Source organism: Schistocerca cancellata, chromosome 5 (assembly GCF_023864275.1).
Source record: "Schistocerca cancellata isolate TAMUIC-IGC-003103 chromosome 5, iqSchCanc2.1, whole genome shotgun sequence".
Lineage (NCBI taxonomy): Eukaryota > Metazoa > Arthropoda > Insecta > Orthoptera > Acrididae > Schistocerca > Schistocerca cancellata.
In genome coordinates this window covers 39,780,717-39,807,490 of record NC_064630.1, presented here as the reverse complement: position 1 = coordinate 39,807,490, position 26,774 = coordinate 39,780,717, and the positions used below count along the sequence as shown (strand labels likewise).

General features: G+C 36.4%; 1 protein-coding gene across 1 annotated transcript in view; it reads right to left on the bottom strand.

The window, feature by feature from the left end:
* The window catches only part of LOC126188355 (titin), a 516,411-nt gene that overhangs the window by 307,892 nt on the left and 181,745 nt on the right, over positions 1 to 26,774 (bottom strand). The window contains exons 58-66 of the mRNA XM_049929953.1: positions 25,396 to 25,532; positions 22,483 to 22,744; positions 16,084 to 16,237; positions 15,867 to 16,000; positions 15,429 to 15,660; positions 15,026 to 15,197; positions 9,687 to 9,873; positions 7,507 to 7,685; positions 298 to 425 (exon numbers count right to left, since the gene is read on the bottom strand). Of these exons, the coding sequence (XP_049785910.1) occupies positions 298 to 425; positions 7,507 to 7,685; positions 9,687 to 9,873; positions 15,026 to 15,197; positions 15,429 to 15,660; positions 15,867 to 16,000; positions 16,084 to 16,237; positions 22,483 to 22,744; positions 25,396 to 25,532 (1,585 nt within the window). The remainder of the gene's footprint in view (positions 1 to 297; positions 426 to 7,506; positions 7,686 to 9,686; positions 9,874 to 15,025; positions 15,198 to 15,428; positions 15,661 to 15,866; positions 16,001 to 16,083; positions 16,238 to 22,482; positions 22,745 to 25,395; positions 25,533 to 26,774) is intronic.

Sequence of the window (26,774 nt, the reverse complement as noted above, 5' to 3'; positions counted from 1 at the left end):
AGGAATCTCTTACCACAAACATTTTCCTCTGTTACATTTTCTTCTGACAGTGAAATTAAAATAGCATTGTGACTGGCAGACTAAAGTGGGAGAAAATAAGCGTTGCTAGTAGAGATGCAGTGTTACTATTAACTGTGCGACGTGAAGTTGTGGACTCTTTTCTCAACACTCAACAAAATTTCTGATTACCAAATATTAAGTTTCTAATTTATTTTTAAGCAGAACACAAATTAAACTGAATATGGAACCATGGTCATACAACAACTTATGCACTACAATCAGACATGGATAACTTACAGTTTTTGCTCATAGCTCTGAGCCATTCCCTTGGCTACTGTTTTGGCCACAACTTTTTCTCCAGGTATAGCAAATTGATGTGATGCTTCCCGCAAACGAGTTTCCTTGATTACTTGCTCTTCTTCAAGCTGCAATATATAAAAGCAGGTGGTGAACACTCATTTCCCACACAAAAAAATCTAATTTGTGTCATTTAATGTTAAAATCATTAGATCTATACACTGACATAGCTGTTGTTGCATAATGCAGACAGGACATATGCTGTGTTCAACAACATACAGACCTTAAATAAGCTGCCCTTTGGCATTCTACAGAGTTCCCCAGGAGATGTGGTCAATTTTCAAGGATACAACAGAAGCACCCATTTGATGCAAAAAACTTCCTATGGACAATGCCCTAATCTGAATGGTTTCTAAGATAGAATACATATAATGTAGATTTGTTTATGGGCAAGTGATGCACACATACGTGTATTACCCTAATCACTGGATTATTCATGGTAGTAACTGGCCACCAAGATTTCCAGACTTTATGTCATTAGATAGTTGTTTATGGGGTTGGAAGAAGCCTGAAATGTACAAATGAATGGTAAAGATCCCACATAAACTGCTTGGTCACATCATGGATGCTGCTACCCTCATTAAAAAAACATGCAGGGACACTGCATGACAAGTGACACATGTTCTTTCCATGAATGCACAAATGCATTGATATTCAAACATTTATTGTAAACTGTACAACAGCTGCAATGTGGCATAAATGATACTGATTAGAGGCAAATGTATTTAAAAAAAATAAAAATAAAAAAGGTTGTAATGATTACTAACTGTTGTACATGCGCTCATGAGTAAACCTGACAATGTACTGAATAATACATAAAATGAATAATGATGTACATTAAATGTATACTATCACAGAAAATATTCAGAACAGGGCATATGTCCATATGAAGTTTTCTTTGCTTCAGATGAGTATTTCCATCATATCACTGAATACTCACTACTCCTCCTGTGACACCCTGTATATTGTGCTTCAACTTTCTTGTATAATTACCTCAAAGCATTTGGAAACTTATTGTAAATCCCTATTATTCAAACACATACATCCACATCTCCCCAAAGCATTCAACTTTGAATTGTGCACTCCGGTGCATGTTCTCAAACCCTTTAGTGAGCGTTCTGCTACATGCTTCCTTGGGAAAGTTGTTTAAGAACTCACTATGGGCAGACACAGTAACTTCTGGAGACTTAAAATAATGCACACAGAAGGTTTTTAGCAACATTGAGAGGAAAAAATAAATCACATGGAATAACAATTACAATGTGAGATGAGTATGAAAGTGTATGGATTCACAAGAATTCCCAAGAACTGTTCCTTTTTTTGATCAGTTTGTGAACAGTCAAATTATTGTGGAAGAGGAAGATACCATAATGTCGTTTCTTTTGTCATTCTCCAGATTTCTTTATTAAGGCTTACAAAGGTACAATGCATCAACGTATGTTTAAGAAAGGACATGTCTTTCCTTTTCCAAAATTCTCACTTTTCTTGGATGAATGTCACTGGGACAGACACCAACACATTACTTATTACTTGTCTCTAGTTCAATTTGGACAACCACATTCTATCATCAGTTACAAAGCTGACTACTGGTTTCCACATGCCAGAAAAAAAAAAACATCAAGCATATGTTGTCTGAACTTCAAATGGTGATGCTGAAACATGTGTTTCCACTAAATTATGTGGTGAGATGTCTATTGGTTAAAATTTTCTTGTTTTGCAGATTCATTATAAGACATCAGAACATCTGAACCGAATAATGGATGTGGTGGTAAATGCAGCAAGCAACCACTGAAAGTATTCACTGAGCACAAAATGTGATTCCTTCTGTAGAGGCAGTACTGGACACACAGAAAGTCTGTCATCTAAGTGGAAATTTCTGTCATCCCTGAATTTGTTGAAGGACCACAGCTACAGAAGGAAAATAATTGCTAAATATCTAACGTTATCATTCAAGACTCTGACTCCGGCACACTTCAAAACTATAAAAAAAATCAGCTATTGGAAAGGCATTCATTCTACTCTTGTTTTATCTCTGCAGCTGACACAGAATACTGTGTAAGAAACAATGGAGAGACTATTGATGATAGTTCCAACAATAGATTAAAATGACATACTTTAAAGTGCAACTACAGAGTGGAAAAAAATCAATATTCTGAGAGCAGTCCCTCATAATATCCAAGAAGAAAATATTTTTTAAGCAATCAAAGCAATCAAGAATTGTCTAAAAACATGAACACAGACATCTAGCAGTATAATATTCACAACCAATGATTAGAGTTAAGTGAAAAATAGGAAAAAGTAATGGCAGTTATACAACGCACAACTACCAAATTCTGCAGCTTCCATGTCTAGAGACAACAAGAAGAAGGAAGAATGAAGAAACCTATACATATTCCATTTCTTTGTTATGCACATCATTAAGATGATGTTAACCTTATAGACATAATAAATTTATACTGAATTTGTAATCATATAGAAATGTCATTTGTGGCAATTTATAAAATGGAAATAGTGTTCAAAATTATCTGTGTTTGCAATCACATAAGTGTACCAATAAAATATTTAAATGATTAATGGAAAATCTCATATAGAGATGTGAAACAAATACTAAAAAAGAGATAGAGGGGCTGGCCAGTACTTACCTCAGCTCAGTACAGCCGATAGATACACACAAAACAAAACCGAAAATTTATGTTCCTAGCTTTCGGAACAAATGTTCCTTCATCAGGGAGGAGAGAGGGGAAAGAAAGGGAAGAAGGGAAAGGAGATTCAGTTACTCACAACCCAGGTTATGAAGCAACAGGGAAAGGAAAATAGGGAGGGTAGCAAGGATGGAGGCATGGTTGTCAGAGGGAAGCCAAAGATCAAAGATCAAAGATCTCTGACAACCATGCCTCCATCCTTGCTACCCTCCCTATTTTCCTTTCCCTGTTGCTTCATAACCTGGGTTGTGAGTAACTGAATCTCCTTTCCCTTCTTCCCTTTCTTTCCCCTCTCTCCTCCCTGATGAAGGAACATTTGTTCCGAAAGCTAGGAACATAAATTTTCGGTTTTGTTTTGTGTGTATCTATCGGCTGTACTGAGCTGAGGTAAGTACTGGCCAGCCCCTCTATCTCTTTTTTAGTATTTGTTCCAATAAAATATTTGAAATTTAAGATTTCTGACTTTCTAGTTTGAATATACTATAGTAAACAGTTTCACACAAAAAGAACATAAGATGTAATCTCCTTACATGGTGTATCACATAACAGGTAAATATATCTTCGTTTGCTAATATTGAGTCACGAGGAAATAAGTGTTTCATCTTACACTCACTGTGGCACAGCATAGAACGTCACACAGCTTTAAATTTGAAGAAATGTGTTTTGATTTCAAGTTAACCTCTTGACAAAAGTTTTATGATTTATCGCAAGTACAGCAATGTATAAATTGACAATGATATTTAGATGGCTTATATGGAGACACAACAAAATAGTACCAAAAAGAACCTTCTGTTTTGGTGAAACACACACACCTGCAAACAAAAAGGATACTGCTCATTTTAAGTGATCATGTATATTTATTTACAAAGCAATATTTGCTTATTCCTAGCTTAAGTTTCGTTTAATGGTTGTTGCAAAAGAGAAGCTTAAATCAGACTAGGCTTTCCCAAACAACTAGTCTTTATCAACATCTACATCAACATCTACATTCTTCAAACAACTGTGAAGTGGATGGCAGAGAGTATGTCCCATTGTACCAGTTATTAGAGTTTCTTCTCATTCCATTCACATACTGAGCATGGGAATAATGATTTTTAAATGCCCCTGTGTGTGCTGTAATTAATCTAATCTTGTCTTTGGGATCCCTATGTGCATGATAAGTAAGGTGTTGCAGTATAGTCCTGGAATCACCGTTTAAAGCTGCTACTTGAAATTTTGTAAGTAGGCTTTCTACAGTGTATGTCTGTCTCCAAGAGTCCACAATTCAATTTCTTCGGCATCTCTGTGACACTCTCCCACTAGCCAGATAAACCTGTAACCATTTGTGCTGCCCTTCACTATATATGTTCAATATCTCCTGTTAGTCTTATTAGATGTAGGTCCCGCACATATCTACCAATAGTTTAGAAATAAATGTCAGCTTAAAGTATAGGTTTTTTGTCTTTCTACCAATTATTCCAAATCCACTTACAGACCTCATGTATAAATTTCTGTGAAGAATCATAAAGAACCATATTTCTTCTTACACAGTGTACTACTGAACCTGTGGTGAAAATTGTTTACCGCAGATTTCTTCTCTGAGTTGTATTTACATGTTCCAACATTGTACTATTTTCTACATGTTTCAATTGTTGTTTTAATATACTTGAAAGGTTTCTGTTGGCATATGAAATATATAAGAAATTAAATTTATTACATTTCAGTTCACCAACTTCTAAATAATTGTATTAATTAGCTTTCATTTGACTCCTGAGATGCTCAGAACCAGAAAATCTTGCTTAGCTGTAGCTGAAAAGAAATATTCACAATTTACCTAACAAATGTAATTTAACAGATAACTGTTTATGTGTAAGTCCTACAAGGTGCCAATCTGGTTTAAGACTGAGGATAAAAGTGCAGATAATATAGAAACACAAAAATCAAGAGAAGATACATTGAGCACAGAAATATATAGAAATTAAGAGGTTCTATGAGAAAATGATGTGGAATTACATAATTAATTAGAGAATGGGGCAGCAAAGAAACTGCAAATGTAGATAGTCTGATTTAATTTTATACACACTACAACCGTCAAGAAGAGCAAGAAAAATCTATGCAAAACATCAACAGTGTGGGAGGAAAAGGTGTGGAAGTGGGAAGAAAGGAGGGGGGAGCATGTAACAGTTGCTTTGAGGGTAACAAGTTCCTACTGAAAACAAAGCATTGTACTACTGATTAGTCTCCTCATTTGTCAAACACAAAGGACATCAGCTTTTCAATAGCAAAGTCTGCAAAGAAAGAATTAGTAAGATGATATGCATCTTCTCCATGTCAACAATTCACTTAAAAGTGAAAATGGAATGACAAATACAAGGCAAACCTTACACATTTTATCCAAATTTGATTTCATCAGCAACTGTTATTGTTTCAACCATCAATCCTAAAAATGGTTTAATTGTATCTTCCAGTTCTGTCACCTTCCAGCTACCCTTTTCATTTTAGTATGACTACTGCATCGTACATCAACACTACATTATATATTCGAATTTAGGGCTTCCCCTGCATTTCTTTCCTTCAATCGCCTGCTCAACATCAGTTTGTGGCAACAACTCATGTTGTAACATGTGTCCAGTCATTCTATCTCTTCAATTCATTATGGTCTTTACGATGTTTTTCTTCATCCTCATTCATTCATTGCAGGCTGTCCTTGCTCCTTTTTCAATCACTCCACAAGATCTTCAGCAATCTCCTGCAACACCACATTTCAAAGGCTTCTAATTGCATCATTTCTGTATTTCCCATTATTCATATTTTGCACCCATATAGACTTGTTCTCCAAACATAGCTTTATATTAAATTTTCAATTTTTGTATTTGTAACATGACATCTATTCTTCATAGTCTGCTCTCATTTTGCTAAATTTGTGGTAAACTCCATTTCTGAGTGACTTATATTGTTGCTGGTCACTTTCAAGTTTTTGTAAATTTTCATCACTCTATTTATTCTAGTATCTTATATGTTACCTACAGCTGCTTTCATTCTGCCTTTTTCAGTCTGAGAACACTTTCTGCTGCATATACTACACCTCTTTAAAACACAATTCCATTGACTTTCCATACCAATGACTCTTTGAAGGCTTATTGTTTCTTTTATCAAGTCTATTTCCCAGGCAGTTTGAATTTCTGGTCTCTTCACCTTCTCTAGTAGATAATGTTTCAGCTGATTTCTTTTGATTTCTTGATTTTCATCTGGCTTTTAATTAGCACTAGTTTATGGTCATGATCAATTTTAGCAGCCCTATAACTTACACTGAATTTTTATTTTACCAAAATATAGTCAATTTGATAACTATTTGTTCCCCTGGCATCTTCCACACACATTTCAAAAAATTTTATTGACAACAACAATCTTATGTCCAGCACAGAATTTTTTAAATGTTTCTTCCTTTTAAATTTGCTTGGGAATACAGACCTCACATGCAAATCAAAATGTTTGTTGTGTATCAATGGAATAAAATTTTCTTGTCTTCCTAGCATTGACATTTTGGAGTGTATCCTCCATATTTTGGAGAACATATACGGTACTCTCCTTCCACCTTCTGGCCTTGGACCTTCTGAGTACTTTACCAGACAGAGAGCACCTGTCTTCCGAAATATTATGCATTCATTGTGATCTGACTTGGTAAGAAAGCTAAGAAGATATTAATGCAAGGCTGAAATCTTCCTGCTATTTTCCCTTTATTGCCTTCAATAGTGAGTGCATTTCAGTCTTCCATTATGATTAAATGTCTCATCCTCTTTGACCCATTAATATGAACATACACTTCTCTAATTTCATTGTCATGTACGTGTGTGGTTAGCATGTACACTTACATATTATAATATCTGTATAATATCCATTCAGTTTCACTATCAACAATCTTTTTCTTTGCTGCAGATAGCACTTCACTGTCAATTTTATGTTTTCAGCCTCAGCAGTCACAGAGAGAGTTTATTTGCGTGTGAGTTGTGCATGTGTCAATATATGTGCTCTCTACTTTAGAACAAGGCCTTTTGGCTGAAAGCTCAAATGTACAGCAGTCCTTTTGTTGCATCTGCCTGAGACTCAAAGTCTCTCTATCTGGTGAGAAGAAGTCTATTCTTTCCATAATATTGTCTTATTCCATCTGGGATTTTTCATGGTTTAACTTTTCCTTCCTTTCAGATTCTTACTACTGTTCTTGTACTATCTTCTTTACTGGCACATTACTAATACTGATGCAGAGGCTAAGAAGAAAAAATTAACTGCAGTTAATGGAAAGGGATTTGGAGAAGCTGTTGTGTAATCTCAATTAACTTAGTGTAGCAAAAAATTTATCAAATGAGCTAAACTGCACAACACTATCATTGAATAAAAACTGAATACTTAAAATTTAGGAATTTTCAGGTGTACACCTTTTAATCAAAATCCAACATAATGGTTTACCAACCTCTTTCAGTTTGGAATAATAATCTTCACCCTTCTTCTTCTTTACTGTTTGCTGCCATTCAGTTTCAGTCTCAGTAGAAACTTTCTTCTGATGTTCACTGATGTCCACATGTTGTAGCTGAGCCCTTTCCAGTTCAATGCGCTCTTTCTGATACTGAGTGAGATCATAGTCATACCATGCTGTATCACAAAAAATAGTAATTAATAATGATTGTGATTATGGCAAGTAGCTGCCTACCTTCAGGTTCTTATAGTTTCACATATGCTTACTGATAATAGCATGACTGAACATAACATTGTGCATGAAACAGAAACGAACTGCATTTTTTTTTTCCAAGTTACTTATAATTATGTCAAAAAAAATTATTAAGCTTTGATCATATCAACAATTTGCTTTTATGTACTGTATTGACCATTTAAAAAATCTCATCCATGCTGGCAAGTCACAATTCAACAATTAAAAATTGAGTAAAAATAAAAGAAACTAAATAAAATACTGATGCTTAATAAGAGTGCAATACATAACATAGTGATCTAATAGCAAGAGGAATGGCCGAAACCAGGCTGTTTATAAAGCCAGTATTTCATTTGTCTTAAGCACTAAACATGGAAGTTATATTTCCATTTTCAATAAACAAATAAACAATACAGAAGATTTTTTTTAATTTCCAGTCAGAAGAATTACTTAGTGGCATGCAAAGATATAAGAAATTAATGCAGACATATTTATTTTATTAGTCATGCATTAACAAAAATAGTTAAGAAAAGTAATTCAAAGCAGAAATTCAAGGAAACGGCATTTTAAATGTTAGTACTGGATAGGTCTTATTGTTGAAATAAGAATTCAGTAAAACAAACAGATTTCACAGTGAGGTAATATCCTACACATACGTTAGGCTTGCTCTTTCAGTGCCTTTATAGATATTCAGAGATGAAAGGAAATTGTTTTACTGAATGTAAGTCAAAAATCGTCAACATATATATCTGAATTAAAACAGGAAGAAATGATAAGAAGTAACATAAGAGGTAAAATGTGAAAAAAAACTGTAAAAAGCAACATAAAAACTAATGTCATCAAAAAACACCATACCTTATCATCTCCTCTTTTGGTAGCATGAAGATAAACAAAGATGTCACTTTGGTCTTTATTCTGAGACCACTGCCGAAGCGGTCCACCAAGGCCAACCATAAAAGCGAAGCAGGCACAGAGGAATAGGATGTAGGTGTGGGATATGGTCTTTGTGTCAATGTCACAGGTGTCTAGTGTCAGCAGTTGTCTGTCATTTGTATTAGTGTTAGTAAAAATAGCTTCTGGAAGTGCAATCCATTAATATGAATACACTTTTTGTCTTTTTATGCCATTAAATAATAAATGAGATGAGATACCACAAACAAAAAAAGATATTTAAAATTACTCATCTCATATTTCATTTCTGTGTCATATAATATTAAAAAACAACAATTTTAGTTTATTTGTTTGCTCACTGAAACAACAATAACAATTCATTTCCACAAAGCCCTCTCCAACTCCAGTCAAATCACTGGCAAGGGGCATCGTAGATAGAAAATAAATAATTTTTCAATAATAACTCAAAAGATGAAGTCATGATAAAAGTAAAGAACTGTTCAAGTCTATTGGTTGGGAAATACAACTTGCTATGTCAGCACTGATTGTACTCATGTTTTAATGGAGTGCACTACCTCTGTAATGTTTTGTAAAAGAAAAAGAGAGAGAGAGAGTGAATAGCAGTGTAACACATGTGTCAGTAATGGCTGTGGATTTAGTGTGATTAGATGCATTTATGTCAACTTGTGGTTTATCTGACATGTTTTTTTCTAGTTTTTCAGTAAAGCTTCATTTATGTATATTGTTTAGTAATTATACTGTAACACATAAGAAAACTTATATTTACTCTTACAATACTTCAGAAAACCTTCACAATAATCTGAAAGAAAAAAATACTTTGCAGTAGACCGAGAGGACTATCAGCATGTTTGAAAAGTAAATTCCTTGCTGTGTTCTCCTTCTTTGCAGACAGTATTAAAATATCATAATGCAAGTACAATATTTTGCATATCAAGCTTCAGAACTACATTTTCAATGTGTTTCCACTTTATCTCAACCCAAACTTTTGTACCAAAAACATAATGGAAAAACAATAATAAAATTCTATGACTTACGTCGTGGTGAGTTCTTTAATACTCCACGGTAATCATCCATGCGTGCTTTCACAGTAAGTTCCGTAGTGGCTATTGCTTCTCCCGCTGAGTTGCGAGCAATAATCTCAATCTTGCCATGGTCATATTGTCGTGTCTTGGGAATATCCAAGTGCCACATACCATCATACGTCAGTCGGTAGCGAGTACCCTGAAAATTACAGATTATGTTGCTGTATATAACAACTGGCTATGCACCTGAGACAGTTTTATTGAGCTTCAATTTCTTTGAGCTGCTTCATTATTTAGCAGAATCTTGCCTTATTTATCATAACTGTATGTATAGTAATACCAAAAGTGAACAACATGTTTCACAATGTAGCAATATTTCTTTTTTTGCAAGTAATAAGATAGGTAAACTTTTATTTACAGCAATTTCACCTGTTACAACAGAAAATGAATGTTTCATTGTGTTAGTTACTTCACTTAACAAAAACAGGAAAATGAGATGAATTAAATATTGTGTGCACAAGAAAGTTTCATGAGGTGATGGTAGAAGTTTCAAGTTGGAAGTCTTTTTAATATAAAAATTAATGAAAAATGTAAAAATACTATAAATTTAGTGGATGCCATCACAATGATCAAATTTTCTTTTAAGATGTGCTCTTTAGCTTTTCTTCTTCTTCTTCTTCTTCTTCTTCTTCTTCTTCTCATTCTTCTTCTTTTGTTTCACCTGACTTTTGGGGTACATTAAATCAATCCAATTTAATGTTCTGTGCCTTTCTGTTAGCCCAGTATTGTCTCATTCTTTCTGATCTCACTTTCCTCTCTTCTTCAGAGACTTGGATTATTCGATTGGTTTTGATTTTGACTTGGAACATCTCTTTCTTGTCTTTGGTTAGCCTTTCATATGGTATGTGTGAGTATATTTTCTGTGATTTTGAGTTCTCTTAAATCCTTCTCCATGTCCTAAAACCAGTTGGATTGGGTTTCATTGTTGCAGATGTATTCAAAATATATATATATTTTTTTTTTCATCTATTTGATTTCATTCTCAGGATGTGTCCATAAAAATCAATTCTTCTTTTCCTCTTTGTGTTTGAGAGTTTTTTGGTAATTTGGTAAAGGGTTTTATTCCTGATGTGGATGAGTTTGTTGTTGTGGAATCTGGGTTAAGGATTGTACTTATTATGTTCCTTCTTTGATCTCCTGCCTTTCAACTGGACCATGGTTGATGGTGGACAATGTTTTGGCTACATACATGGCTTCCTGTTTGATTATTATGTTATAATGTCTTATTTTTGCATTGTACGAGAGGGATTTTTTGTTATATGTGTTTTTGGTGAGTTGGAACTTTTACTTCATCTAGATTCCATTGCCTTTTTCTTGAGGACATTCCAGCTGATTCATTCTCCATGATATCTGAATTCTTTGGCAATCTCTATTTCTTCTTTTCCCATTTCAAAATGCTATGGTGACTTTTTTTTCCATTATCTTGGTCTTTTGGCAGGAGATTTTGAGACATACTTTTTCTGCTTGTTTTTGTAGTTAGAGGGTGTGTTCTTTAGTTTCTTCCCAGGTCTGGGTTAGTAGGGGTATATCATCTGCAAAGGCTAGACAATTGACTTTGATGCCTTTTTTTTTTTCTTCCTAGACAGTTTCCACAATGGATCTCCGTATTCCGCTCTCTGACTAATTTTTCTAGAGTGCAGTTAAATAGCAGTGAGGAGAATCTATCTCCTTACCATGAGCCAGTTTTTGTCTCAAAAGGGTTGGAGAGTTCTCCCATTAATTTGACTTTGGAGTATGTCTTGGTTTCTCTGATTAGTTTTATGATTTTTTTTTCTAAGTTTAATTCTTTTAGCATAGATATGAGAGATTCCTAGTCTACTCAGTCATATGCTTTATGAAAATCAATGAAAGTGATACCATATGATTTTTCTCTTGATTTTTGGTAGACCATGAGGTTTAGAATATGTTCTGGGTAGGCTCTTCCTTTTGTGAAACCCACCACAGCTTTCATTAAACTCATTTTTATCTACAACCACCACAAAGCACTAACATCTTTGTGTTGTGCAAATAGTTTTAAGGCTTAAGGCCCCGGCAACCTGTGTCAGTGTAGGTGTGTGTGTGTGTGTGTGTGTGTGTGTGTGTGTGTGTGTGTGGGCGCGCACATGCCTCATCAAAGAACCACTTCCGTGTGATAACATGCTTGTCAACAGCTTATCACCTCTGCTATTCGGTGAGTGGTCTCCTTTACTCCTGCATCATTTATTTTAAAATGTGCTATGTAGTCATAGTAGTACTGTAGTAGTATTCAGTGCTGTGAGAGAGTATGGTACGACACTATCTAGCATAGAACACAATAGTTGTGTTCTGGGCTAGTTCATGTCTTACCACACTTCAACCATGCATACATACATCACACATTTTAAAATTACAGACATGTGGTCTACAGTATTATGAAAGTTGCCACTCACCATGTAGTGGAGAAACTTAGTCGCAGATAGGCACAACAAAAAGACTGTTCCCAATAAATCTTTCAGCCACACTCACTCTGTAGCCTTAGACTGCAGTCATGTGTGTGTGTGTGTGTGTGTGTGTGTGTGTGTGTGTGTCTATCGTCTATTTTTGACGAATGTCTTATGTGCTGAAAACTTTATTTGAAACAGCCAACCTGTGACTCAGCATCTCTGCTATATGGTGAGTGGTAACTTTCCTTTTCATAAGTTTGTTACATTCTATCCTGGATTTTCCATTGTTAGACATGTGGTATACATTACTTTAATGTATTATTTTTATGTCAGACAATGACATGCTGTTGAAACTAGTTGCAGAATAATGAATATTTTAGCAGCTTTGTGGTGGTTGTGCATAAAAGTAATCAAACTGCCCAAAAGGACGAAAAATGATCAAATTGCCCAAAGGAAGAGGGCATATCTCTTTATGAAGGTTGAAAGTGAGGAACAGAACATTCAGACTCTAGGTTGAGAATGCCCCACAGGTTGTGGCAATGAAAGAAGCAAAGATGAAGAGGAAAAGAGTGAAACAATGGAAAGGCCAGGCTGGAATCTCAATAATTATGAAAAAGATAGACTGTTAAGCACCATAAGGATGACACATTAAGTTAAGGACAAGCACAACAAAACAACTGTTACACATTAAACTTTTGGCCAAAATGTTTATCAGAAAAAAGAAACACACATGCGTTCACACAAGTAAGCACATCCCACACACAAATGACTGCTACCTCTGGCTGCTCAGACCAAACTGAAACTTAAATATGTAGAACTGGAACATCAACCCATTGTGGAGCAGAGAAGGGGAGGAATAGCAGGATACGAGTAGGGGAAGAGGCGTCGATGCTGCCCAGCAGAGCACGCAGGAGATGGCAAACAAGGCTATCCAAGGCAGCATGGAGAGGCTGCGAGGAATGGAAGGGAAAAACAGGAGAAGAAAGGAGAGGAGCAGAGAAGGGGAGTAGCTCAGAGGGTGCATTGGTAGGGAGCAGTGGACTATGAGGGTGGGGACACGAGTTGGGAGGAGCTCATAGGACAGAGGGGGCAGAAACTTTTGGGTGGAAGCTGTGGAGACAGAAAAGCTGATGGTGAAAGGCAAGACACAGATGGCCCAGCTTGTGAAGCAACCATTGAAATCAAGCATTTTATGTTCAGCTGCATGTTGTGCAACAGGGTGGTCCACTTTGCTCTTCGCCACAGGTTTATAGTGGCCATTCATCCTGGTAGATAGCTAGTTGTTAGTCATATCACAAATAAAGGTAAGCGATAGAGTAGGAGGTCAAAGATTGCACACTGTTAAACACTGTGCTAACTTCAGTTCACAGCATATAGAAGGGACAGCCTGAGAAGTAAAGATGCATCAAAGAGGAAGAGAAATGAAAGGTGGAAATAAAAATGCAGTTGAGAAATAGAAGGAAAGGGAGAAAGAAAGGCTGAGAAATACTAATGTTCTAACAGAAGATGGCAGTCTATAACCCAGATGTTGAAGTAGTTGGAGGAGGAGAGGCTAATGATGGGTCACTTTCTTAAATTTGAATTTGTATTACCTCCTATGTGACTATGGGTAACCAGTTACACATTCTCACCCCAAAATACAAAAATCCACTGTATTATGTAGAAGGATGGAAATCCTGTGTATTAAATATTTTTATACTACAGTCCCTCAAAGAAATTAAAGGACAAGCATAGTATTAAATAAGCTGAACAATTCTGGAAGTTTTTAAAGAGGCAACTGCAAAAAACTTGTACGCAGTATGCTTACTGCCAATTCTTACTGATAAAGTACTCATATGGTCTTGGCTGTTGCTTCATTATATATGATTCTATAAAAATAATGGAGTGATTAGCAAAATATGTGTGCATTTCTATCAGTACACTAATAGAATAAGATATATTTCAAGGTGCTTTGTGGACCAGTCTGAGGTTTTTTATTAATGCTGTGTTTACTCACTTTTAATTTGCTATACAAAAAAGTTTGGACTAACTTGTTCATTTAATGTGTGCAGTTCTCAACTTCTTCTGTACCCTATATGTCATTGTTCTTAGTTTGGACTAGCATAATATGGGCAGTGATAAGACAAAAGAAATCAGCTACACTGTGCCAAATTAAAGCATTTTCAACTGTTTACTAGGCTACTGATTGTAATGGCAATTTAGGCAGCATAATTAGTATTGCTCATGTTATCAGTGTACATAAAAGCTTAAAAAAATCTTTTTGATATCTTCTGTGAATTGTTTGTCTATGTCTGCAAAATAAGTAAAGTCAAAGAACTGAACATTTAAAGCTACTGTAGAATATTTGATTCCTTCACATAAGAAGTCCAGTTTCACTTCTATTAATAGATCTTTTAACGTGAGTCATTGTTTTATGTTGTGGAGATTAGGCAATGGAGATACAATCAATATCGATCATCTGATTTCAAGTAAAATTACAGTATCTATATAATCGAAGGACTTGGGAAGTTCATAATTGGATCATACATAATATCCACCATAACTGATCTGTCCTTGAAATTATAGAAGAAAATCATGTCATTTTAAAAGTGTGAGAGTCAGTTACTTAGAATGCAAGCCCAAATGACAACTTTTCCTAAAGTAAAGATACCTCTGGAGCTATGTTCTGAATAATGTGTTCTTTTCTCAGCATCTTTCTCTTTTCTCTTGTTTTCATCCATGTGATTATGGTGGCACTGAGAGGGATCTACAGTTACAAAGATTTCTGAGTTGGCTTTCATATCCATCTTCTGCATTAAATGCAGTGTGTGTGTGTGTGTGTGTGTGTGTGTGTGTGTGTGTGTGTGTTTAGTGAGAGGAGCAAGGGATGATTTAATTCTTAGAACTTACATTAACGACAGTTTGCCCATTAACAACCCACATAAGCCTTGGACGGGGATGTCCAGTAACTCGGCAACAGAATCTTGCAGGTTCTCCTTCAACAGTAGTGTATGGTTCAGGTTTTGTAACAAAAACTGGTGCAGAACGAGGTTTTGTTTCTTCTTCTGCTTCTTCAGGTGCTCTGTAATAGTGATTAAATATAAATTATTTGGAAGAAATCATAATTACCTACAACTGTATCACATTTTCACTTTTATGGTATCTCGAGTACATGTACAGATACATATATATGAACACCTATCTGATACAAAGAGGACAAAATCATACTACATCATTGAACAGCTTAAATGTCTGTTACATTTTCAAAGCTTTAAAAATGGAAACCACACAAAGGCAGAAAATTAGTTCTTACATTTGCCAAGCTGCCTCCATTTCACGTATACGTTCAATGCTCTTCATTCCCTTTGGTAACTGAGATTCATAGATAATGCCAGGTTTGCCAGCAGTTCTGATTACAGCACGGGTCTCGTCCATACCGTACAGATTGGTTGCTCTGCACAAGTATTCTCCACTATCCTCGGGATACACCCACCCAAAATTCATGGCTACATAGCCAAAATCATAGATTGGTGTGAAACGGTTTTCTGTAGGAAAGAAATAAAAATGAGTTGCCGTATTGTGATGTTCTACTTTACAGTACGAATTCAAATGAAGGACAGAACTCATGAAATAAAGTGTTTTACTATTCACAGTTCAACAAAGGGAGATGCCTGACTGAAATAATGTTGATTATGCACCATGTTGTAATAGTGTCTCTTCTAAATAACGTTAAAATAGAAGTACCACTTACTGTGAGGAAGTGGTTTTCCATTCAGAAACCACTCAACTTTCATGTTTGGGTCTCCGACAGGTGCCAGCTGGCACTCAAACTTTGTAGTTTGCATTTCAACTAGTGTTGTCTGATCTTGTATCTGGGTTACAAATCTGTACATATAAATGCAAAATATTATAAAATATGGTGGGGAAAGAATATTAGCATTCATAATAATTTAAATAATTAAGCTTACCTTGGTGGTTGCTTTTTATCAGGATCATAAAGATCATCCTCTGTCAAATGAATTTCTGATGTGTATTTCTTTATGGTGGCTTCCATCTGCATAAGGGCTTCAGACTTTTTCATTCCCTTAGGAACCTGGTTCTGTAGAATGATTGTTGGCAGCTCTAGAAACAAATTAGAAATTAGTCCACCCAGAAGTGTGATAAGAACAGCAAACGTTTCTTGATATTAAGTTAAGATTTTTGAGTTTGGCTTGGTTGCTTTGTAAGTGTAATAAGAACAGAATAATTTCTATTTTAAAGCTATAACATTTTATTTAAGAGATATTTTTTTATAAATGCAATCAAAGGTGAAGTATATAGTATTTTCTTTATGAAACATGAAAATAATGAATGAGGTGTACATGGCAGTAAAATAGAAGACAAAAAAAGTGCAATCTTTCTGCTCACATCTCTTCACAACAGTTCCTGAATATTATAATTCTTAAAATTGTTCAAACAGTTCTTCAACCATATCAGACATTCCCTTACTATTTCACATGTCATATATATTTTATCTGCCACGATTTCACTTCAGTTGATGATAAAGATTTATGATCTTGTTGTATTAACTCTACGGAAGAACCTTGGCAACATCAACATTGCCATCTGTGAAACGACATGTCATATACCAGCTGTTATGTAAACACTGTTTGGCATTTTACATAAGCATGACTACCACTAAATTATCAGTTACGATGAATGGGCTTAGACACAATATCCTGTTGCAGAACATGCTCTGCACATGACAATCACGACCTCTTTCCCCTGACCCATGGTTCTGCATGACTTTCCCTAAATCTACCCCTTTTCCTGGACCTCTCCAGTCCTTTTCCTTCACCCCTCTTTCTTTCCCTTCCACCCTTCTACTTGAAGAAGGGGCCACTGGCTCTTAAAGTTTGCCTACTTATAATCATCTTTTATGTGTATGTTCTGCTGCTACTTGGTGAGTAGATTTTTTTATCAATCCAATTACATTCTTTTGTCAAAAATTGATTGTTTTCATGGTAACATTTATATATAGGTTCACATGTAACAGCTACTATTTAGTGACGAATAGAACATGTATCTCAAATTTGTATTCTTAGCAATTTACATAGAGAAACAGAGTTACCAAATCAATATGCAGAAACATATCTATTTCTTTTCTACATAAAGAAAGGAATGGCAACCACTCAACTATAGCTGACTGGTGTGTGGCGCAAAGAAACATACAACAGAAAACAGCAGTTACACTAGCTTCTGAGATCTTGCTCTTTCTCTACCAAAAGTATACCCATTCACACACACAACCACACAGACAACCAAACAGACACACCTGCGGCCAACAGTGTGAGGCAGGTCTTTCGACAGATGACTCAGCAGCTAAACAACAAGAAAGGAGTTCACAGGGTAGAGCATATAAGAGATAGATAGAGGGGGAGAGGAGGAGGAAGGGAGGGGAAGAAAGGAAAGAAAGGCGGTGATGAAGGGAGGGAAGAGAGGTAGGGAGAAGAGTGGAAAATGGTGAGGGGGCAGGCGCAAGGAGGGAATGCACGAATGGGAGAAGGGGGTGAAGATGATAGGAGAGGGAAGTACACCATGTGACCTGCACAGTGAATGAGTTGTGTGGAAATAAGAGAGAAGGGCAAAAGTAAGGTGAGGGGAGGTTTAGGCCAGGGGTGTTGTAAGAGGACACAGGATACGCTGGAGAGACAATCTCCATTTGCACTGTTTGAAGAAACTTCTGCTGGATGGCACACATAGCGAAGCAACTGTTAAAGTCTTTTGTACTGTGATACACAGCATGTTTGGCAACTGGATGATCAAGTTTGGTGGTGGCCATTCATGTGAGAAGACAGCTAATTACTTGTCATGTCCACAAAGAATGCCACACAGTAATTGCATAGCTTACATTTGCAATGGCTACTTTCAAGCATGGTCCTGTCTTCTGTAGGGTATGAAATGACTGGGCTGTGCTAGGGGGTGGCGAGTGGGTGTAAGGGACAGATCTTGCATCTGGGTCAACCACAATGGAATGACCTATGGGGTGCAAGAGTGGGAGCCAGAGTGGAATAGGGATGGACATGGACGTTCCGTAGAGTAGTGAAGCACTACTTTGGGACATGTGGGTAGGACTTTGAGTGGGATATACCTCATATCAGGGCATGGCTAGAGATAGTCAAAGCCCTGATGAAGGAATGTGATTGAGTTTTTCATGGGCAGGTTTACTGCTACATAGGAGGAGATGGCATGGGAGATCTGGATAGAACAAATCCTCCTTTCCACTGCACATGCTGCATCCACTTGTGGCAAGGCTGTAAGGAAGAGTTGTGGAACAGGTGAAAGCTGTCAAAGTGGAGGTACTGTTGGTGGCTGATACACTTGATATGAACAGATATATTTATGGAACCATTTGAAGGGTGGAGATCGACGTCTAGAAAGGTGGAATGTAGAGGGGAGAGGGACCAGCTGAATTGTATTTTGGAGTAGGTGTTAAGGTTATGGAGGCAGAGCAAAGGTTGTCCCTGCCGCCGAGTCCACATCACAAAAATTTCATCAATGAAACCACACCAGACAAGAGGTTTTAGGTGTTAACTGAATAGGAAGGATTCCTCCAGATGGCCCATAAATCAGTTGGTGTAGGAGGGTGCCATGTAAGTAGTCGTGGCAGTACCACTAATTTTTTTTATAGATTTGGTCTTCAAAAGTGAAATAATTGTGGTTCATGATATTGTTGGCCAGGAGGATTAGGAAAGAGGTGGTGGGTTTGGTGTCAGGAGGATGGAGGCAAGGCCATGGGGATGGGGGACGTTGGTGGACAGGGACATCATATCCACAGTGACGAACAAAGAGACTGGAGGTAACGGGACAGGAACTGTGGAAAAGCAGTGAAGGAAGTGAGTGGTGCCTTAAATGTAGGATGGGAGGCTACAGACAATAGTTTGGAGGTGTCAGTCAAAAAAAGTAGAGATTCATTCAGTGGGAACATTAACAACAGTTCATCATCATATGACTTTCATAACAGTGTAATCTAGCAACCAAGAGAAGCAGCTTGATTTCATACTTCACTGACAGTGATCATAAAGACATTTTAGGTGATAAACTATTTTTAACTAATCATAAAATGCACCTTATCTCAGAAGAGTGTAGGCTTTTGGGGCCAGAGGTATTTCAATACAATTATTTTGCATGTGCAGTCACGTAATGGTGTAAATGAAATTACCAGTGTTTCAATATTGTGAGAACTAACCTCCAATAGGATGACTGCCTGCAAGGTGCTGCTTGTAGCTTTAAATGATTCTGGATCTTAATCTCTCCAGTTACTACATGGCAAGGAGGAGAGGGATCTTGCCATCTTGTGGATTATTTGGGTGATAGGGTCAAGGGGAATGAGAATCAAGTGCTTATTGCTGGAAAAGTTTTATTTTAATTTGTACTCGTTAACGATCATGAATCCACTGGACTCCAACAGTGCCCTGAAACAGTGCTTCCTTTAGCCTTAGTTTGGAGTTTACAGTGGCACTCAATGTGACAGTTCTGCAGGCATAATCAGCTGTTGGTCGGCAATCACTGTGGAGTATAACAAAATTGTAGACATTGGCAATCCTACACCTACAACAGGTGCAATAACTGGTAACAAAAGCAACATTTTTTTATTATGTTTACACTACCCACCCCCTTTCCACTTGTAATGAGTGAATGTAGCAGCTAGATAAAGATTGTGTGGTGCTGGTCACTGTGGAACAGCAACTGATCATTCTTCTGCATACCACACTGGCTAGAAGTCCTAAGAAAACAAGCTGCCCTACTGCCACTGCTCTTTTATTCTCAACAATAGCTTTGCTAATGGGTGGTGTCATTAAATATTTAAAGAAATATAAATTTCAAATTTTACTCAGACTCCATGAGAAAAATAGAAAATTATCAAATGACTAACATCAATATTAGCATAAGATACAAAATTTTAAAAAACATGTTGATTGCAAGTTTTACATGAAAATGGCAATAAAAGTAAAAATTTAGCTTTTCCTGTGTTATTTGCCTTTTGAAAATGATTGCTTAACCTGCCATTGTAAAAATAGAGAAAGAAACATTTCAACTCAAGCAAAACAGAGGCCAGTCCTGTTAACAATGAGAAGAAAAATATAAATTGTACTGTCATATCTATTATGACTTTTCATATTTCTGTTATTCATGTGCAATGGAATATTAAGACCATTAAAAAGAAAAATGTTTGTTATTCTGTTCCTTATCAATGTGTCTCTGAGGACGATGCTTAGTAAATCTTCTGCAATCTGTTTGAAATAAATCATCTTAACAAATTCAACTGTTCCACACCAATCCATATCGTCCAAACATCTACTGACAGTGGCACCTGCTCACTTCACATACAAATGGTGAACAATACAATAGTATCAGTTTCTATGAAAATACGAATTAAATACAACAACTTCCTCACATATTAAGCTAAAAATGTGATAAAATTTGACTTTATCAGTGACTGGACAAGAAGTAGGGTATGAGTGCTAGTCAAACATTTTGCGACACTTTAACTGGTACCCACATATTTCGTATTAACTTCCCATTTTGCCATGAGCTTATAGATACACTCTCTTCCTGATCAGTTGGAAGAGTTTGTTATGGGATGTACTCGCACCAGTGAGAGACTGGAAGACCAATCAGCTTCTCACAACAGCTCTCTCCGAGTATGACATTTTACATGATAAATAACTATTCATTCCATTTTCTCTCACACAGTTTAGCAATTATCCTTTTGAATGGTAAATCTAACTGAGCAGACCATCAGAGTTAACAGTAATCATTACGTCTATCTTTCTGTTATTTTGCATCCAAATATTGTGCTCATTTTTATACCCAGTGAACATATAACCACTATATGCTGACTGAAATACCTTTTTATTTGATGCTTATGACATGTCATGCAATGTTTCTTGATCAGCTGTCAGCTGCAGTAGAGCTGTGTCAGAGACATCACAGGGTGCTTCAAAAGTGCTGTTACTCACATATTTCCTGGATCAATGTTGTCAGCACTCAACATGAGACATGGTGCAAATGCACAATGCTGTGTCAGCAACTGGTTTTAAGTAGCCCACAAGAGAACACCAGGCAGATCTTCAACTGAACTGAAGTCCTAACCAATCCACAACCTCAAAAAGTACATTATTCAAGGAAACATTGGTCAACAACCTTCTCAAAACAATGAAGTCAGTGACAGAACACACACAAATTACACAATGCACTGTTCTAACTGCAGTTTTCTGTGCTAAAATGTGACAGTGGATAGCTGGCACATAACACTGAGAGCTATCATTGTAGGAATCAGTTCCAATGTGTAAATGCCAAAGTCATCTCCTAGTATAATTAGCTACCACTGCCAGTTCTTGAAAGAGACTCACTTTCGAGCACAATAGTGCCACAATCGAGATATGGCAAAATGTGACACACCATATATTTACTAATATATATTTATATAATAGAGGGAAACATTCCACATGGGAAAAATATATCTAAAAAGAAAGATGATGAGACTTACCAAACAAAAGCGCTGGCAGGTCGATAGACACACAAACAAACACAAACATACACACAAAATTCAAGCTTTCGCAACAAAAGGTTGCTTCGTCAGGAAAGAGGGAAGGAGAGGGAAAGACGAAAGGATGTGGGTTTTAAGGGAGAGGGTAAGGAGTCATTCCAATCCCGGGAGCGGAAAGACTTACCTTGGGGGAAAAAAGGACAGGTATACACTCGCACACACACACATATCCATCAGCATATACACAGACACAAGCAGATGACAAATGTCTGCTTGTGTCTGTGTATATGCGGATGGATATGTGTGTGTGTGCGAGTGTATACCTGTCCTTTTTACCCCCAAGGTAAGTCTTTCCGCTCCCGGGATTGGAATGACTCCTTACCCTCTCCCTTAAAACCCACATCCTTTCGTCTTTCCCTCTCCTTCCATCTTTCCTGATGAAGCAACCTTTTGTTGCAAAAGCTTGAATTTTGTGTGTATGTTTGTGTTTGTTTGTGTGTCTATCGACCTGCCAGCACTTTTGTTTGGTATGTCTCATCATCTTTCTTTTCTAATATATATTTATGTTTTTCTGAACAAGTCTTCCTTTTACAGTATTTCCACATCATGATGTTATCCTTAACTATAAGCATCACTTGAAGCAGAATCTATTCATCACTTTTTGCTAGAAAAAAAAGTAGATAGCACTCATTTTTCTTCCATTCTACCAGTGTTACCCTCATTTCTTATTTCTGTATTGTGACATTAGATAAATTCTCACGAAATACTTATATGTGTACACATTTCTGAGAACATAACATGAAAAATGTGTCACTACAACCTATTGTGAACTCACTTTTGCAAGACACTGTTGCCTTTGTTGTATCTTCTCCAAGGTCATTGACAGCACGACACACATATTCACCCGAGTCCTCAGGATAGGTGTACAATATATCGAGGGATACGAAGCCCATATCATAGACTGTACGGAAGCGGTGTCCAGATGGCAACAGTTTCCCATTACGATACCACTCCACTCGTAACTTTGGATCTGTTCGGGGCTCCACACGACACTCAAAGTGGACAGGTTCACCTTCACCAATGCCCACTGATGTGATCTGTGATACCAAAATGAAACAAAAATTACTTGCAACAAGGAATAAACTATACAGTTATATCTAATTTTATTTCTGTTTTTGTTAAGGAATTTTCAGTGAATATTAGGTCTCCCAATAATGCTGAACCTAGGTATGTTCAAAGTTTCAACACAGCTATCTCAAACACAGCAACTTGCAAATTAATTATGTGTCTGTTTACACACATAACAGGACTCCACAACTGCACAGACTGTTGAAACTTGCTACCCCCATATTCCTGCTGCATGTTGCACAGAGCTAGAGGTAAGTATATAGCCAAGCTTGAAAGACTGTTTGATGTTACACAAACGTCACTGACAGAAGCTGAAGCATTCACTCACATCCACTGTGAAGCTGATGGTTCCGATCTGAGCCATTAATTGGCACACTGACAACACACTGAATCATGTGGACAAGAGAAAGCTGCAGTAATTTTTATTTGCAAAGATATAGTTAGAATGACAGTTCATAGTATATGGAACTGCCGTTGGAAAGTAAGGAAAGAGGAGTGCCAGACAAAATTATGCAGAGGGGCCATATACCTAATGATATGGATGAAATACTGGTACAGACAATCCAATGATATAGATGTGGAGGGAACACAGTGATATTCATGAAACCAAAGATAAAATTAAATGCTTCGGAAATAATATGAACTGAATAAGAGAAATGTCACTGGCAATAATGCGATGTGTCAGTTCAGACTGACACAGACAGGGAAGGCAGAGGGAAGGTGCAGAAAAATATATGAAATAAACCTTTAAGGGCATTGTAAAACAATCTTCTTTGTTATATGAATAGAAAAGAGGAACGAAAATTATTAAAAATGTGGAAACAACAGATGCAGTGTCCGCTCCCTCTCTCTCTCTCTCTCTCACTCACTCACACACACACACACACACACACACACACACACACTCACACACACACACACACACACTACTTCCTATTACTTGCAAATCTAACTTTGCCCTTTTGAGTCCCTTATCTCAAACACTAAAATCTTTTTATACCTTTACTGAAATTCTTTTGTCATCTTCACTTCTCAAAACAGATATTCAGTTATAACAGCTTGGATCACAGTTTACTTTTTAATACATTTAACAATGACCATATGTTTTTCCACTTCAAGTAAAATTTGAATTATTACTGTTCAAATTTATTTATGACACATCTACATCACACATTAAACCACTTTTCATTCTGTCATTAACTGTGGACCATGATTTTGAAATTAACTTTCTTTGCCCAATTTTGAATTATGTCTTCAGTCTTCGCCATAACAACACAATATTGATTTTAAGCACTGAATAACTCAGCTTTTCTGACACTGTATTTCTCTCTCTACCACATGCAATGTGATGAATGAATTTGAACTTGACAGGATACAAAGTAAAATGGAGGAGGGGAACCAATGTACCAATCTACTGTGACAGGAGTGAGAGCAGCATAACTGACAAAGTTCAAGTTACGAGTCTGCACAAATTTAAAAATAATTACTTCACAGAAAATGCAAAAGCTTAAGATTCAATGACACTTGACTTTCTTAGTATGTTTCCTGACTTACTGAAATCAGTTAGGAAGTGTTCCTTCTTCATCTCCTATAATGTGAACTTCATGCACTGCAGTAATCTTACCTGACTTTCGTTCAGTCTGAAATTTGATGACCATACACTAACTTATATTTTATACCATTATCTTGTCAAAATACCATTTGTCTCTCACAGCATATCTTTTGTCAACAACAAAGAAACACTCATACTTACAAAAACAAACATAATAACCAAAATGTGGAATGACTCGTCAAAACTGGAAATTCACAACAAAACGGGAAGAATCAAGCTTACCATCCTATCAACACTGAGGTCATTAAACATCAAGCTTAAACTCAGTTGATAGAAGAAATTAACATAGCCAAACAAAGATCATTCCTAGATTTGCCAAAAGACAATCAGGAAAACCATTTGAAACTCAATGAGGATGACGAGACCTGAGTTTGAACAAAACTTCTGTGAAGTATGCATCCAATGCATCAACTAGTCTGTCACTGTATGAGGTTGAAATTTAAAGGTAAATCTTGACAAAGAAATCTACTCAATAAAATAACATGTGAAACCAGATTAAAAATATACAAGATCACTCAACCACTCTGTTACAGTGTTATGTATTTATCTCTTGATATGCAATCTTACTTTACATAATTACATGGTTCTTGCTTCTAAAATTGACAAAATCATATTATCTAGTCATTCAGACAGTTCTGTGAACTTCAAGAACATTTCTGAAATTTATATCTCTAAATCTGTACTTCTGTACTGTCCTGAGATTCACACATTTACAAATATTTTATTTTATGGATATTTACTGCATGAAAGAAACTCAAAACTTATACTCTTGTTTAAATATTTCCAGCCATCTTTCATAAATGTACTGTCTACTTTCTAGTATTTAATGATAGTTCCTGATGTTTCTTAAACTCACCCACTACTCATTTTGTTGTGCAATGAAAACTGTACCTTTCAAATGCCTGTTGTCACACTTTCTATGCCTAAGTCAATTTGATATATGCTCCTAATTATTTACTAAACAGCAAAGTACTATACTGATACACACAATTAGAATCACTAACAAACCTGAGTTATGAACTTCGGAGGTGATGCTGGCGCCTCTTCAGGGAGAGCCTCTGTCAGTGGTCCTCTCTCCAGTTCCTTCAACTTTTCACCACTTATTCCTTGTGGCAACTGTGATTCCAACACAACGTCTCGTTTTGCTGCAACAGAATAATATAATGTATTCTTATGCAATACTCAAGTACCAGACCCAGGAGTCAGTGAGGCTGAGTAATCCGTGAATCTATAATCATACAGTAAAAACTGCAATACAGTAAGTGATAAAATGTACTTCATAATAGTTTCGAAGCAACTGTTTGTGTAACATAACATTTGTAGATTTTTCATGGGGAGATGAAAACACTGAAGGTTATGTACCTAAATATCCATTCTACTTCAAGTTTTGTATACAGCACAATAACTTTTGTTTGTGTAATTAATGAAGAGGTAAAAAAAAAAAGATGAAAATCTGGCAATCTTACCCAGTAGCAGAAAAAGAGAACATTCAAACATCTGCAAGAATCATCATTATTTTACTTAGTCTCCTGCAGAATGCCCCGTACATGACTAATGAACTGCAGTGGTTGATGCCACAAGAAATGCATTGTGCATTACATAGAAATTTTCTCTCAAAATCACACAGCACAAGTTCCATTATGAATCCACAAACATTCCTCCCACACATCTTGTGCAATGATTATGACAGTAAAATCATACAAATTCATGCTAATAGAGATGCTTATTGATTATTATTCTTCCCATACACTACTCATAATGAAAGTAGGAAAACAGAAGGAAAGAAACTAGAACACAGCTGTATGCTATATAGAGAGGGAGATAGTAGATACATTGGTTCACTATATATTCTCCATTTTGGATTATACAGTGGCTTTCAGACCTTTCCTTCAATAATCAAAATTATTTGTCTCCCCCTATAGAAGATTAATTTATTCTTGCCAGCCGCTGAAACAGAAACCACCAGAGCAGATACTTCTGATGTAGCAACCAACAGAGACAGTCATTTTGTGGGTGCATACAAAAAACATCCACAGCAGAATTTTCTCTTTGCTTCATGTTATTCTACTATAATAATTGATGAGTTATAAGCCAGCTTCACTAATAACATTAAAAATATGGTCACCTCCTCCATGCTGCCACTTCTACATTGGACTGATATAGATGTAGCTAAAGGAAAAATAGTCAACCATAGCTCCAAAGATATGCAAGTATAAATCACAGGAACCTCAGCTTTTGCCTTTTCTTTCATCATCTTAGATAGACACCCATGAAGTTCATTCACAAGTGACTCACAGAATGGTAATCATTTATGCTCTTAATGAAGCATACAGTAGTGCTGGTCATGGAGCAGAGGTTTCATACGATTTCAGTCTCTGGCTCCCTCT